The 16,973-nt window shown below is 35.8% G+C and overlaps 1 protein-coding gene across 1 annotated transcript in view; it reads right to left on the minus strand.

Annotated features, from left to right (window-relative positions):
* Positions 1-12,435, minus strand: part of LOC136029453 (uncharacterized protein C19orf47-like) — a 46,443-nt gene extending 34,008 nt beyond the window's left edge. The window contains exons 1-2 of the mRNA XM_065707864.1: positions 12,420-12,435; positions 11,541-11,676 (exon numbers count right to left, since the gene is read on the minus strand). Of these exons, the coding sequence (XP_065563936.1) occupies positions 11,541-11,619 (79 nt within the window). The 5' untranslated portion in view covers positions 11,620-11,676; positions 12,420-12,435. The remainder of the gene's footprint in view (positions 1-11,540; positions 11,677-12,419) is intronic.
* Positions 12,436-16,973: the final 4,538 nt, after the last annotated feature.

A 16,973-nucleotide genomic window follows, 5' to 3' on the forward strand; every position in this document is an offset into this window, starting at 1 on the left:
ATACCTCCGAGGATCTCAGACCCCCCAACCCCCCAGGGAAAGTGCTTTAAATTATGCAATTTACATAGGATTTCCCAACAGTGTTTAGTCACAAAAGCATATCCATGGATCTGTTGGAAGCACTTTCGGACACCTGGCACAGTTTCTAGAATGCTCACAATGTGAAAGCAAACTGGTCAAAAATAACAAGATTGGGTGGTTTGTTTAAACAAATAACCACGAGACGCGTGATCAGGCACCCTAAATATATTAAAATTTTCTTTTTGAGAATCTTGATTGCTATAAAAACATACTTGAACACTTTTTATTAGTATTAATGTGAAGGGATATTCCAGATCGGTTTCTATCCCCTCAAAACCCTGTTCTATGTTTATCTGATGGCTCACCGAGATTGATGAAATTTGGACATAAACAAGTTAGTTTTGAGTAATGAAGCGCATCCTTTCAAACTTGCGCTCTGACCCGCTACTGATAGAACTTTTAAAATGGCCATTTTTTTCAATATAGTTAGATGTAAAAAAAACTATGCCTCCAGGAATAATATTGCCCCCCCTCTCCCCCTCCCCAGTCCCTGCGGCAAAGGGCTGTAAGTTACGCAAGTTGACATTGTTTACATATATGGTATGTTTTTCGATAGGGGGGCATTTTTGATCCTGAGTCTTAAAAAAGATATTAAGGTGTAACTTTCAGGTAATTTTGAGAAGGATGTTGAACAAATTTAAAACACACTATGCTAATGCTGGTTGCCAAAAAAAGGTGTATCAGCAATAAATCAGGAATGGTCGAAGGTATCAGATTGACATTTTCAGGGCATGTTGAGAGACATATAGAAAAATGGTCGGAGGCCAACCAGCCCCCATCCTGTCACCATTTTGAGAAGCCCCTCCCTCTACAATGATTGAAATTTAAATTAGCCACTGTGTTAAAAAAAGTAATTATGTCCAATAATTATACCTCCGAGGATCCAAGACCCCCAGCCCCCCAAAGTAAGGGTTGTTTGATCATGATTCTTCAGAAAGACTCATGACATTAAGGTAAAACTTTCAGCTAAAGTTTAGGAGGATGTTCAAAAAATTTAAAACACACCATGCTCATGCTGGTTGTCAAAAAGGTGTATCAGCAATGTTTCAGAAGTGGTTGGGGGTATCAGGTTGATAGTTTTAGGGCTTATTGAGGGAGATGCTGAAAAGTGATTGGAGACTAACCAGCTTCCATCCACTTGCCAGTTCGATATATCTTTCCCCCGGAATAATGATCAAAATTTGAAAATAGCCACTTTGTTAAGAAAGGATCGTTAGGTCTGATATCTATGCCTCCCAGATCCCTTAGGCCCCACCCCAGCTTCCTAGGGTAAGGGTTGTAAAATCACAAAATTTGCCTGTGATTTTTTCTACATTGATTTGCCAGAAAAAAGTTTAAATTTATATTGATCCATTGGTGCCACTTTGGGGCACTTGGTATAGTTTCTAAAACACTCACAATGTGCAAACACACTGGTCAAAATAGGAAGACCGGATGGATTTGTTTTCAAAATCACCATGAGAAGCGTGAACAACATTCGAAACTATGGATATAAGAAACTTAGTGTCGACACTAGTGCCAGTTTACACCCGTATGAGTTACCTATGCTCTTTGATCTGACTGATAACGATAGATTGAATCTCATTCGTTTTTCTAGATTACCTGTTTAGTAAGTTAACGCTTAAAAGACTACTCCTATTGAGAAACAGAATAGGTTTTGTTTTTACCAAAAAGTAATCATCAGGGCTCTAAAAACCATTTGGTTTTAAAATTAGCAAACTTAGTGATTTGTTTCTATTGTGATTACATAAAAAAACTAATTCTTTTAACTGAAAGTAAGGAGCGGCATTAAAACTTAAAACGAACAGAAATTACTCCGTATATGAAATGGGTTGTCCCCTCCGCAATCCCTCGCTCTTTACGCTAAAGCTTTTAATTGTTTTAAAAAGCAGAATTGTGGCAAAGAGTCAAACTTTAGCGTAAAGAGCGAGGGATTGCGGAAGGGACAACCCATTTCATATACGGAGTAATTTCTGTTCGTTTTAAGTTTTAATGTCGCTCCTTATTTTCAGTTAAAAAACTAATGTTTTTTTATGTAATTTCTGAACGTTTTTGAATTAATGCATGTTTGATTTTGGCTCTCCACACATAAATTATTAAAATGAAATTTGCATATTAATTCCTTTTTTGGCTAAATGGCTTTCTCTTAGTTTTGATCAGACGATTTTGAGAAATAAGGGGTAGAGAAGGAGGCCTAGTTGCCCTCCAATTTTCCGGTTACTTAAAAAGGCAACTAGAACTTTTAATTTTTAATGAATTTTTTCATTAGTAAAAAATATACGTAGCTTAAGAATTAACTTACGTAACATACTTTTATATTCGTTTTTGAAACGTTTTTGCTCTCTACACATAAATTATTAAAATGAAATTTGCATATTAATTCCTTTTTGGCTAAATGGCTTTCTCTTAGTTTTGATCAGATGATTTTGAGAAATAAGGGATGGGGAAGGAGGCCTAGTTGCCATGCAATTTTTTTCGGTTACATAAAAAGGCAACTTTAAATTTTAATTTTTAACGAATTTTTTCATTAGTAAAAAATATACGTAACTTAAGAATTAACTTACGTATAATACTTTTATATTCTTTAATTTTTATTATGTATATGAGGGGGTTTGTACCCTCGTTAATACCTCGTTCTTTTCACTAAATCGTAAGTTTTGTCCCAATTCTTTAAGAATGACCCCTGAATCAGAAAGGCCGTAGAATAAATAGTTGAAATTACTAAAAATACTATAGCATAAAGAGCGAGGTATTTATCTCCTCCTAAATACCTCAATAGTTATGCTAAAGTATTTTTAGAACCCTTCATATGCGTAATAATCTCTGTTCGTTTTAAGTTTCAATGCTACTCTTTACTTTCAATTGAAAAAACTTTTCCATGTTTATTTTTCATTGTTTTTTTTTTATAGTAATTTTAGAAAATTCTGCGCCCTTTTCATTGAATTTCTGTTCCCTCATGACATATTTCTCCAAGGAAAGATCCTCCCACATAGCCCCCTCCCCTCAACCCCACCCCAAAACAAAAAACCCCCTGAAAATGACTATACACTTGCCAATAACCATTATTATATGTAAACACTGGTCGAAGGTTGTAACTTGCAGCCCCTCCCCCAGGGACTGTGGGGGATTAAGTCATTCCCAAAGACATAGTTATTATGGTTTTTGACTATGCGGAACAAAATGGCTATCTCAAAATTTTGATCTGTTGACTTTGGAGAAAAAATGAGCGTGGGAGGGGGCGTAGGTGCCCTCCAATTTTTTTGGCCACTTAAAAAGGGCACTAGAACTTTTCATTTCCGTTAGAATGAGCCCTCATGCGACATTCTAGGACCACTTGGTCGATACGATGACCCCTGAAAAAAAAAAAAAAAAACAAATAAACACGCACCCGTGATTTGTCTTCTGGCAAAAAAATACGAAATTCCATATTTTTGTAGATAGGAGCTTGAAAATTTTTCTATAGGGTTCTCTGATACGCCGATCGTTAAGATTCTGTGACTTTTAAGGGGTGTTTTCCCCTATTTTCTAAAATAAGGCAAATTTTTCCAGGCTCGTAGCTTTTGATGACAAAAACTAAATTTGATGAAACTTATATATTTAAAATCAGCATGAAAATCTGATTCTTTGATGTATATTTTAGCATCAAAATTCCGTTTTTTAGAGCTTCGTTTACTATTGAGCCGGGTCCCTCTTTACTACAGTTCGTTACCACGAACTGTTTAATAAGAAAGCTCAGTGGATATTTAGGGAAAAATGAAATGGATTTCTAAGAAGGGAAGTATCCATTTACCCTACCTATAACTAATAAAAAAATTGTTCGTGCCATGCATAAATAAATAAAATTAAATGAATTTTTGCTATTCTTTAGAATAGGACCTTCCTGATTTTGTGTGAATTTTTCGAGCCAAAAAAAAGAGAAAATGTGTCTTTTAAGTTTTAACCGTTACGCATTTAAAATGAGCAAATCGAAGATTCCGCCAAATTCGTCTAGCCAAAAAAGTTCAAAATAGAGAATTATATATAGCAGAATACCAAATATTTCGTAATGTTTAGGACAAAAAATGGGATCTTCACGCGTAAACAAAGATTTTAAACAGTCTTCCAAACTTTAAAGAAAGTTGAAAACTGCATTAAAAAACTGTGAAAGAAAAAAGTTGTCAAAGCTTATGCATTTTACACAAAAAAGCATGCAAGTTGTAATTTTAATTTTCGATTTTTTTTTATTTTCAAATAAAACATATAGAGATACTATAAGATTTTGAATTGGAAACATATGAAAAATGGAATCACATTCCGAAAAAAACGAAGTCCATGGTGCTCAAGTTTTTGTTGCGACAGGTACTTTCCATTGACGAATTTAGCTGAATTCTAACGATATACGCTTAGAATTTAGTTCGCAAGTTCTTCTTTGCCTGTAGTACTTATTTTGTGTATTTTATTGAGTTTTGCCTTGTGAAATCTCTTATTTACTTTAGATATAAAGTACCAGCCAGTCGGTTCAGTCACTAATTATAAGCTTATGGACGATATAATTTTTGGTCTTAAGTACCGAGATAGGATACTTAGTTCTTAATTTTCAGATATTTTTAAAGGGTGCTCTTTTGGATGAAGGTTGCTGGTCTTTTGGATGAAGGTTGCTGGTCTTTTGGATGAAGGTTGCTGGTCTTTTGGATGAAGGTTGCTGCTCTTTTGGATGAAGGTTGCTGCTCTTTTGGATGTAGGTTGCCCTCAGGGCATACCTCGACTGCTGCTAGTGTCGAAACTGGACTTGATCCACCTTCATTACCAGCCCTCTATATTTCTTCATTATTGAAATTAATTTACTAAATGAATATTAATTAATTTCCTATAATAAAAATTTTTACTACCTTAATACGTTTTGTTAGGACAGCAGGAAGAAGCCTCCAGCAAGGTAAGATAGGAACTTTAGATAACTGCACAAAATCAATGGAAAGTGTCAACATTTGGATTGGAATACACCTTTTTTATTTTTTTTATGTAAGCTAGCAAGGCAAATTTCTGATAACCTGGTGGCAATAAAGAGTTTATGCTATTTTTATGGAGGCACGTAATGATAATTTAGAGAGAACGTAAACTTTGATATCCAGGGAAATTGTGATTTGATAACAACCTTCTTTGCTGTTTACTTAGCACATTATTTTTAACTTCCGACGTCAATATATTGATGCCATTTTTGGAAACGAGGTAAAAATATGGATGTTTAATAACACAGGAACCACAGCGATAAAACAATGGAAGAACATAGACCACGAACTAAAGGGGGAAGGGTGACGAGTGGTTTTGCAGAAGTTTTGCCACACAAAGGGTCTTTGGAGGAAAGGGGACGAAAACGTGCAAAAACAAGAAGAAAAAAGGTTTAGTTTCCACATAAAACTTTCGCATAAACCCATATTACATTCCAAGAAAATTTCTAGATCTGTAATGAAAGGTAGTCTATTATCCACACTGAATGAAACTAGGACTAATTTTAGTAAATACCCAAAATCAGAATTAAAAATTCCCAAGAATCTGTTTTATAATCTTTCAGAGGTAGTACTTTACAACAATCAAACAGTTTGTTGTAACGAACTGTAGTAAGGAGCGACCCACCCGGCTCAATAGTAACCAAAACTCTAAAAAAATGGAATTTTGATACCAATAGCTACATCAAAAGAATGGCATTTTAATGCTGATTTTAAATATATAAGTTTCATCAAGTTTAATCTTACCCATCAAAAGTTCCTATCTACAAAAATATGGAATTTTTTGCCAGAAGGCAGATCACGGATGAGTGTTTATTTGTTTTTTTCCCCAGGGGTGATCATATCGACCCACTGGTCCTAGAAAGTTGCAAGAGGGCTCATTCTAACGGGAATGAAAAGTTCTAGTGCCCTTTTTAAGTGACCAAAATAATTGGAGGGCACTTAGGCCCCCTTCCACGCTAATTATTTTCCCAAAGTCAACGGATCAAAATTCTGAGATATCCATTTTATTCAGCGTAGTCGAAAAACCTTATAACTATGTCTTTGGGGTCTACTTACTCCCCCAGAGTCCCCGTGGGAGGGGCTACAAGTTACAAACTTTGACCAGTGCTTAAATATAGTAATGGTTATTGAGAAGTGTACAGACGTTTTCAGGGGGATTGTTTGGTTGGGGGGAGGGGTTGAGAAGAGTGGCATATGTTGGGGGAACTTTCCATCGAGGAATTTGTCATGGGGGAAGAAAATTTCCATGAAGGGAGCGCAGGATTTTCTAGCATTATTAAAAAAAACAATGGAAAAATAAATATGAAAAAGTTTTTTCAACTGGAAGTAAGGAGCAACATTAAAACTTAAAACGAACAGAAATTATTACGCATATATGGGGCTCACCTCCTCCTAATACCTCGCTCTTTACGCTAAAGTATTTTTAATAATTTTAACTATTTATTCTACGGCGGCTTTTGTGATTCAGGGGTCATTCTTAATGAATCGAGACAAAATTTAAGCTTTATTTTAAAGAGCGAGGTACTGACGAGGGGGTGAACCCCTCATATATGTAATAAAAACAGGAGTTTGTAAGTTACGTATATCTTTTACTAATAAAAACATTCGTAAAAAATTAAAAGTTCTAGTTGCCTTTTTGAGTAACCAAAAAATCGGAGGGCAACTAGGCTTCCTCCCACGCTTCTTTTTTTCTCAAAATCAGTCGATCAAAACTATAAGAAAGCCATTTAGCCAAAAAAATAAATATGCAAATTTCGTTTTTATTATTCCTCTGCGGAGAGCCAAAATCAAAACATGCATTGATTCAAAAACGTTCAGAAATTAAATTAAAAAAAACAAATTTTTTTAATTGAAAGTAAGGAGCGACAATAAAACCTAAAACGAACAGAAATTACTTCGTATATAAAAGGGGCTGCTTCCTCATCAACGCCCCGTTCTTTACGCTAAAGTTTTTTACTGGTTTAAAAAGAAGAGTTGAGAGAAAGAGTCAAACTTTAGCGTAAAGAGCGGGCGGTGATGAGGAAGCAGCCCCTTTCATATACGAAGTAATTTCTGTTCGTTTTAAATTTTAATGTCGCTCCTTACTTTTAGTTAAAAAAACTTATTTTTTCTATTTAATAAAAGTAAAGATCTATTAGCCTTCCATGTATTACCTGTTCATTTATATGTCTTTTTCCCAAGCCAATTCGTATAAAAGGAAGACAACTTAGGAGCATGGCTATTTTGATTCAAAATCGTAAGTTCTAGTGCCCATTATAAGAGCCGATAAGGATTTGAGGGTAACAAGCCCTTCCTGTGCTTTTCCTAGCTTTTCCGTCCCTCTTAACCCTTCTGACACTTGATTAAGACTTTGAGACAGCCATTTCGCTCCGAGAAGATGAAACACACACACACACACAAAAATATAAAATATGCCTTCTGGGAAGACATGACCACAAAAGCCCATGGAGTAAGGGCCAGAAATGCAAACAATTGCCAATTTTATACAGTTAGATCCAAATTTTCACCTAAAACTCAAATATCTTGGTCCAAGACCAGCCTAATATGCAAAAAAAAATAGTTTGGAGCCTCACCCATTGCTACCAATTAATGACTCTTTTTGAAATAGATTTTCATAATCAAGGGGGGCAATTTTTTCTCTTTTTTTTCAGTGGAAATACCAACAAGGGTAATTCCAATAAATAATGGCCTAAAAAGTATTCTTCAAAATCTTGGCGTGAGTGAAAAATCTAGGGGACCAGAGACGACCCCAAAACTTTTTTCACTACCCATTTCATATAGAACAAGTCGTTACACGGACTTGAGAGAGAACTCATTCGATTGTAAATTGTTATTTATAGTGCACTTTCTAAGGACCGAAGTGATTGTAAGGACCCTCTCATTCTTTTTTTCTGCTATCTGGTCTCTCGTAGTCCCCATAAAGTTTGATCAGAATTTCGAGACAAATAATTGGTTCAGAAAGGTTTTAAGTTATAATAAGTATTCCTCCAGGGCTGAGAACACCCTAATAGCCCCATAGTCAAGGCTCTAAATTATGTTCACAAACAGGTTGTAGTGGAAAAGGCGTCCATGTTTGGTCTTGGCTGTCCGATCAACTAGAGCTAGCGATCATTCACAAGGCCTAAGTTTCCAAAATATTCCAAAGTTTTACTCTGGAAACTATAAAAGTACCCGAGTCCATAAAAAGGCGCTTGGTGCACCTGATTGTTAAATTATCTGTATCATCTCAAGAACAGCCTGGAAAAACATGGTAAGCTGTCAGGGTGTGTTATCTGTATCATCTCAAGAACAGCCTGGAAAAACATGGTTAAGCTGTCAGGGTGTGTTGGGATGCAAAGTGTTTTAGATGTGGTAAAGGTGCTGTTTTAAGTGTAATGTCTGTTTGTTTTAAGTTTGAGTTGATTATTGTGTTGCGAGAGCAACACTTTGGTTTTGTCCCGTTTTTTTTTGTTTTTTTTCCTATGCCGCCGATCTCAGCTTATTCTTGGAAACTGGTAAGGGTCTAACCTGTGCGGTTTTTACGGAAAGTGTGGACCTCAGGGCGGATTGATGAATATGACATTACATTTTGGAAAGCTTCGCAGAACTCTTGCCTGGGGTCAAAAAGGATGGTTTTTGCTTGTCCACGAGCCAGAGCCTATGGTGTGCGAAGTGAAGTGGAGTTATATAGCCTATGTCAGAGAGGAGTATCTGAAGCTGTGCAGCCAAGCTTTCGTTTCATCAAACCATGTTTTTGCTTTCGAGTGGAAAGCTCCGTTCTAGCAGGCAAGCAGGCAGACACCACTTTCAAATTGAAGATGGACTAAAATCTATAAGTGTTAAATATATGCGGCAGTTACCCGACCCCGCAGCCAATATATCTTCTTTGAGTGATAAATAAAAAAATTTACAGAATCAAAAATGTGGCATTCCACGGGTCCGAAAATGCTGCCATCTATTGTTTCTACCCATTTCTGTTCATGATTTCAGATGAGTTCATCATGCGGTTTTTCGGACTTGGGATTGCGGTAGAGAAATGGTATCAGATGTGTCTAATAAACTTTAAAAGTTCTCTCATTGCTAAAGAAATTGGAGCGTATCCTTCGCTTCTTTCTAAGTGGTGACGTTAGAAAGTTGGCCTACGGCAAAAATATCAATTTTTGAACTAAGACAGATAATTTTTTTTTCGACGGCAATCGATAGCTCTTGTTGAGCTGATCAAAGTATATGACATCCATTTCTTGGTACAAAAATTCCTTCGTGAGGTATACCAGTTTGAAAGTTTCAAGGGGTTGACAACTTCATTAGTAAGGTACACACTGAAACGAAATCTAGGCCGATAGGCCGACAAATTGTGATACATATTGAGGAATTGTAAGCAACAGTCGGCAGTTAGGTAATAATCACCTTCGGCAATGAGGGGTTAGCAACTTTTGCTCGCTGGTGTATCTATTATTTGTTTCCAGTGTATTTGATGGTAAAACCAATTTGGTTCCAGTGGTAAGACATGTAGGGGACTTGTAAGTAATAGTCTGCTGTTAGACTACAGTCATCTTCAGCGATGAGGAGTTTGTAACTTTTGCTAGTTGGTGTACCCATCTATTTGTTTCCGGTGAATTTGATGTGTATCACGGGAGAGGGACTTGTAAGTAAGAATCTGTTCACTTTGGGCTAGAAATTTGTGCAAATTGGTACACATTGTATTCGATCTCTTTAAATCTGACAGAATTAAGTGTTTACACAATGGGTACAAATGATAACGTTAAACAATGAGGTAGTTTCGTAATAATAAGTGTCACCTATGGTATTTTAATCCTGAAAGGTTACGGATAGCTTTATAATACCAACTAGATTATATAAGATGTTGTTCCAAGTTTTCATCCGTCAGGATGTCTACGATTGAAAAGGATAAAGTTCAACTGGCTGCAAAGGCAATTTAGTCCCTTCTTTCGATATTATTTTGTAGTTGTTGTTTTTTCAACGCTGAGGAATAGCCTTTGGTCATGTGATAACTGATTGCGTCCTTGTTTGAAAATACCGTTTTAAAAACTTCGATAGGCTGACAACTACATCATTTAACCGATAATGAAGAAACAAGCACAAACGAGAATGTAAAACAATGAGATAGTTTCGTAGTAATTAATAAAATCTCATCTATGGTATTTTGATCCTGAAAAGTTAGGGATAGCTTTACAATACCAACTAGATTATATAAGATATTGTTCCGAGTTTTCATCCGTCACGATGTCTACGATTGAAAAGGATAAAGTTCAACTGGCTGCAAAGTCTATTTAGTCCCTTCTTTCGATACTATTTTGTTGTTGTTTTTTTCAACGCTGAGGAATAGCCTTTGATCATGTGATTACTAATCGATTGCGAAGAAACAAAACCAAAGTGTTGCTCTTGCAACACTTTAGTCGGCGAAGCCGGACAAAGGTTGCCGCAACACTTCACGTTGCCCGGGGAAAGTAGGTCTAGTTATTTTTAATTTTAGTTCGTTTTGGGTTTCATTTATTGATTCATAGTGTTTTTGTTTGGGAGATCTGATATTGGGAGGTTTTGAAATTAATAGAAAAGCTAAAAAATAAAATACAGAGAGCCCACTTTACTCTTTACTTAGGCTGTGCAATCGCAATACCTATCATTATTTTACGATTCCTGCCTAAGAAAATTAAACAAGGAGGGCTGGTGAATGTGATTTGGAAAGACGCACCCGTGCAACACATAAATCTATGCTTTGTAAATTCATTTGTATAAATTACATCAAAGTAAAAAAAAAGATGGAAGACCTGTAGTAATTTAAGTGGTACTATATTTTTTTTATACATATATTTGAATCCTACATTTTGATTTGAGACAAATTCTGCATAGAATTTTTGAAGTTTTTGGAAGCTCGCTGTGGGACAACGGAACGTAGATGATGACGTGTTAAACGTCATAGGAGAAAAAATCTGCAGTGAATTTTCTATATAGAAAATTCGGATGGAATTAGGGGTTAAAACTGAGTATGGTCTACGAGAATCTTTAAAATACAAGGTCATATGATAATCTCATCTAATGACTAAGTAATAACTGTTATTATCTTTAAAAGTGAAACACAAACGCAAAAGTCCCAATATTTGATTCTCTTCCAAATTACAGATTTTTTTTAAACATTTCAATTATACTAAATTTAAACTTCACATAAGCATTTAAGGCCTTTTACTTCAACAAAATAAATGCGACGAAAGGAAACTGTTTGAATAGACAATTATTCTTTCATTAAGACGCGGAACTTTTCATCTGCTGTAATAAACTGAGATCCCAACAGGAGTACTTAAAAATCTCTTTTCATAAGAAATTCAGCCTATTGACGTCAATGCAGTAATCTTGTTCTGAAATGCTCGAGAAGTTTTAAAACTACTTTTTACGGCTCTAGCACTTCCAAGTATATCCAATTTCAAAGGGTAAAGATCGAAATTTCATACACAATTTCTAGAATATAGATATACTTACGTAAATAACGAAATAGTAAGTCGGGGTTCTGTTCTCTTTTCTTTCTTGACGGGAAATTTGGATGGAATAGGATATACATTTTCTTAATGAAACAGTTCTTGATAAGGAGTGACTCGGCCCAATAGTAACTGCAACTCTAAAAAAAGGAATTCTGTTAAAAATTGATGCATCGAAAGAATTTTTTTTTTGCTGATTACAAAGATATAAGATTCATTAGGTCTAGTGTTACCCGTCTAAAACTACGTGTCCGTTGCCAAATTTTTGAAAAAAGGGGGGACAAACTCCCAAAAATACAAGCAATTATAATGAAAATTACACCATCAGATTCAACTTATCAGAGAACCCTCCTGTAGAGGATTCGAGATTTTACCTACAAAAATGTGGAATTTTGTATTTTTTGCCAGAAAAAGGATTTGTGTATATTTGTTCTTTAGTTATTTTTTCCCCAAAGGTGATCGTATCGAACCAATGATGCTAAAAGATTGAGGGAGGACTTGTTCGAAAGGAAATCAAAAGCTCCATTGGTAAGTGACCCAAAAAATTGGAGAGTAACTAGCATCCCTCAAATGCCCCCTTTTCGAAAATAGCGACGAAGACCACACTGCCTTTCCATAACAAACAAATACAACGTAGAGACAATAGGGAAAATTTCAAGACAGTGGAAATTATTTCTGTAGATATTTCGGCCCTATGTCCAAGGGCCGTCTTCAGCACAATACAAGAATAAGAGAGAAACTATATATATATATATATATATATATATATATATATATATATATATATATATATATATATATATATATATATATATATATATATATATATATATATATATATATATATATATATATATATATATATATATAATAAAGAACTTACATCAAATTGTGAGGAATAAAACTGAATAATTAAAAACCCTTTTTAAAACATTTTTTTAAAATAGCCCTAGCATCCTTACTTCAACGAAGTTCAACCAGGACTGGCGAAAAGAATGAAATGAGAATATAAGCTCATTCAAACTGAAGAGAATAAAATGATTAGATACAATTTCTTAAAGCTAATCTTGCTTGTTTAGCAGCCTGTCTCAAAGGCCTAAAGGTCTCAAAGACCTTTAAAAAGTGTTTTTAATTATTCAGTTTTAATCCTCACAATTTGATGTAAGTTCCTTTATATATATACTAGCTGTTGGGGTGGCACTTCGCGCCACCCCAAAACCTAGTTGGTGGGGCGCTTCGCGCCAAGTGGGTGGGCGCTTTCCAATTGCCAGCAATTGATCTGAAAATGTTTGACCAGAGTCATCGTTTTGCAATCGGACACGCATATTTGTAGTTAATTTTAATATTTTTACTTGTGCCCATAAATTAGAATTTTTCAGGCAAGCATTCATTTCGTCTGCAGGAATTAAACTACGTAAAAATTGCGAATATACAACATTCTTGACTTTCCCATTGTCTGTGCATATACAAAGCCGTATGTACTAATAATGACGTCATATGCAAACTCTCTTTTTACAAACAAACAAACATGCATACACACAACTCGTTTTTATATAGATAGATAGATAGATAGATACAATACAAATTAACTGCGTAAAACTTGCGAATATACAACATTCTTCACTGTCCAATTGTCGCTGCATATAAATAGATTGTCAGGTTTACCGACCCTCGAACATGCAACGTACAATTGTCCATGGGAAAAACAATCAGTATTAAGATCTATACCACATTTTTCTAATGATTGACCTTGAGCTTTGTTAATGGTGATTGCAAATGCTAATCGAATTGGGAATTGCAATCTTTTAAATTGAAAAGGCAGATCCGTTGGAATCATGGGAATGGGAGGAATAAGAACAGCCTCACCCTCAAAAGGCCCTGTCAAGATTGTGGTCTCTATTAGGTTTTCCATTGTTTTTTTTTACGGCAAGTCGCGTGCCATTGCAAAGCTTTGGTGGGTTGATATTTCTTAAAAGTATTATTGGTACGCCTATTTTTAGTTGTAGCACGTGTGGTGGAAACCCTGAAAGATCTATGGAATTTAAAAATTCAGATGGATAATTAACCGCTTCATTTGGTTCCAAAACTGTGTCGACTGACTTGTAAAGGACTGCCTGGTCTCGAATCTTGGTCAAAACAATATTGTTGATTTCGTGGACGTCTATATTTTTGGGTGCGAGAATCGCTCTTTCACTTAGCCATTTATTATTTTTATAATTTTTTAGAATATTCGGAAATACTTTTTCAATCAATTCATTTTTGGACGTCACTAAATTACAGAAATCAGCAGATAGTTGTATACGTCCTGAAATTGAGTCTACTGGGAGCTTTCCGTTTCCAATTGCCGGCAATTGATCTGAAAATGTTTGACCAGAGTCATCGTTTTGCAATCGGACACGCATATTTGTAGTTAATTTTAATATTTTTACGTGTGCCCATAAATTAGAATTTTTCAGGCAAGCATTCATTTCGTCTGCAGGAGTTGATCTAGGTATTATAGGTAATGTTTGCCTGAAATCTCCCGCAAGCAATATTAATGTGCTGCCAAAGGGTTTCGACTTCCCTCTCAAATCTTTCAAGCATTGATCCACAGCCTCGAGCGATTTTTTGTGCGCCATTGTGCACTCATCCCAAATAATAAGTTTGCATTGCTGCAATACTTTACCCATCCCAGATGATTTGGAAATATTGCACGTGGGAGTTTCTGTAGAATACAAATTCAGAGGCAATTTCAAAGCGGAATGAGCAGTTCTTCCACCAGGCAGCAATGTTGCGGCTATTCCGGACGACGCAATTGCCAACGCTATATCATTTTTTGATCGAATTGACGCCAGAATCAGTTTTATCACAAATGTTTTACCAGTACCTCCTGTCGCATCCAAAAAGAAAATTTCTCCAACGTTGTTATCGACACAATGCATTATCGTATCATAAATGTCTTTTTGTTCCGACTTTAACTTGGAAATGTTATTTTGTACATACGACAATAGATCACTCGTACTGTAACTTTGTTCACGATCCAATTCTACACATGTCGAAACAGCAGCGATACGGTTAGGTGAAGGCATTCCCAAATCCTGGAGAGGTTTGTTTGCCATACGTACGCACAAGTCTTCTATAATAACTAAAGTGTAGTTATAAATTTCTGATGTAAAATCAAAAGTCATATCTGACGTCTCTAACTGTTTTCGATGGAGTATATCTTCGGACATTTTTGACATATATTTTTCCCATAACTCTGTAGGAGCTGATGGAGAGCAAGTTGTTAAAATGATGCCAAACAATGCATGAATTTGACTTGGGGTTGACGTTTCGCACGCGTCATTGATGCAGTTATCCCAGTGTTGCTCATTCTCCAATAAATTCAGAGCTTGGCATGCACTACGGTAAGTGTCATGTATAGTACCGTTTACAGTTCTCAAATACTCAAAGGATGTCGGACCGGGTACATTCACCAAAAGCAGGCGTAGAAAGAAGCATTCATGTTGATTGGGGTGAATGGTGTAGAGTCTTCCTATCGTGGTATCTTTGAAGATGGTAGGTTGGCCGTCGACTGACTGGCTTCACTATGAAATACATATCGCCGAACCTTTTAACTAAAATCTGGTAGTCATTAATGACCTTATCCAAGTCAAAATCCCAAACCCAATCATCATTGCTATCATTTTCAGTTTTGATATGTTTTGACTCTCGCTGTCCAGGTGGATCTTCATCTAACTGCGCGGTTTTGCGTTCTTTAGCCTCAAGCCTGTTTCCTTGCTGTTCTTTTGATTCCTCGGCACGCTTTCTTTTCTGACTTTCTCTATCAGCAGCAAGTTTTTTGGCATAGACTCTTTGAGCATCTTCATCGGCTTTTGCCATTGTAAGTTCATCAGTCATTTTAAACTTAAACATTAATAGATTTCTACGTGAACATATATGTCTTAAATATCTTTAATGACGTCACCGTCATAGCAAAAATGACGACAACTAACTTTATGACGTCAGTCGACATAGAAACATGACGTCACCTGACAGACAGACAGACACACAGACAGACAACTTATTTTTATATATATAGATATAATTTCTCTCTTATTCTTGTATTGTGCTGAAGACGGCCCTTGGACATAGGGCCGAAATATCTACAGAAATAATTTCCACTGTCTTGAAATTTTCCCTATTGTCTCTACGTTGTATTTGTTTGCCCCCTTTTCCCAAAAGAAATCAGATCAAAATTTTTATATAGTCATTTGAATAGTATAGCTGAAAGATCAAATAACTGTGCCTTCAGACTTGACAAGCTCCCGGAGCCCCTGGGGAAAGGGCTGTAATTTATTCAGTCAATTTACCCATCCTTCACATGTTGTATTAGTTATTGGGAAAAATATATGCAAATTGTTTTGGAGGGTAACATTCTTCAGAAGGGGAGATTTTCTGTGGGGTAGGGAAGAATTTTCCATGCGGGGAAAGTTTATGGTGTAGTTTTTCAATAGAAACTCTACACACGGGGGGAGGGGGAGCAGAAGCGATTTTCTGGGAATGATTTGAGAAACGGCGAGAAAAAAACAAACAAAAAAACAGGTTTTTTCGACTAAAAGTTAAGAGAATTATGAAAACTAAAAACCAACAGAAATTACCCCGTATATTTAGGAGTAATTTTTTCTCAACCTTTGCTCCTTACGCTAAAGTTAGACTTTTGTCACAATTCTTTAAGAAATGCTCAAACACAAGGACCGTTGAATTTGAATTAAAAGTATTTTTAAAGAGCTCTAGGACTTAACACAACAAGACAGGGTTGAGAAAGGGATAGCCTGCATCATATACAGAGTAATTTCTATTCATTTTAAGTTTTAATGTTTAGTGAAAACATAATTTAGGTTTTTAAACTACCTGTATCTTGTTTTCACAAATTATTTATACATCGGGCCATGTTACTAAATAAGGTAGTATGCCTTGCAGCCTGAATATTCAGATGATTAGAATTCCTTATACTGTATAATCCTATTATGACTGCTCCTACCTCAACTGACACAACGACTGGTACCTCTACCACTACAACTAGAATCTAAATGTGACAATGGCATTAAATGTTGAGCGGTAGGCCTACGTTTGGAGTAAATAAGGGGACACTGCGTTTATCTAGCTTTTAAAAAGGTATTTTAGCGTTATCTTTAGAAACAACAAAGCGTATTAACTTGAAACTTTCAGGGCCACTATTGGTAATACTACTGCGACTACAACTGCGACTACTTGCAACTGTGGCTATGACTGGAACTACTTGCAGCTGTAGCTACTTCTACTTGCGACTACTTCAATAAATTTTAAGGGGGATATAAAATACAATCCAAACATGTTGTTTGCCTTCTGGCTGTATCAGATATATAACAAGAGTGGCTGAGGGTTAGACCTTAAGCTTTCGGACGTTTTTGAGCAAGATGTTGAAAAGTAAACGAAG

This window comes from Artemia franciscana, chromosome 7 (assembly GCF_032884065.1).
Source record: "Artemia franciscana chromosome 7, ASM3288406v1, whole genome shotgun sequence".
Taxonomy (NCBI): domain Eukaryota; kingdom Metazoa; phylum Arthropoda; class Branchiopoda; order Anostraca; family Artemiidae; genus Artemia; species Artemia franciscana.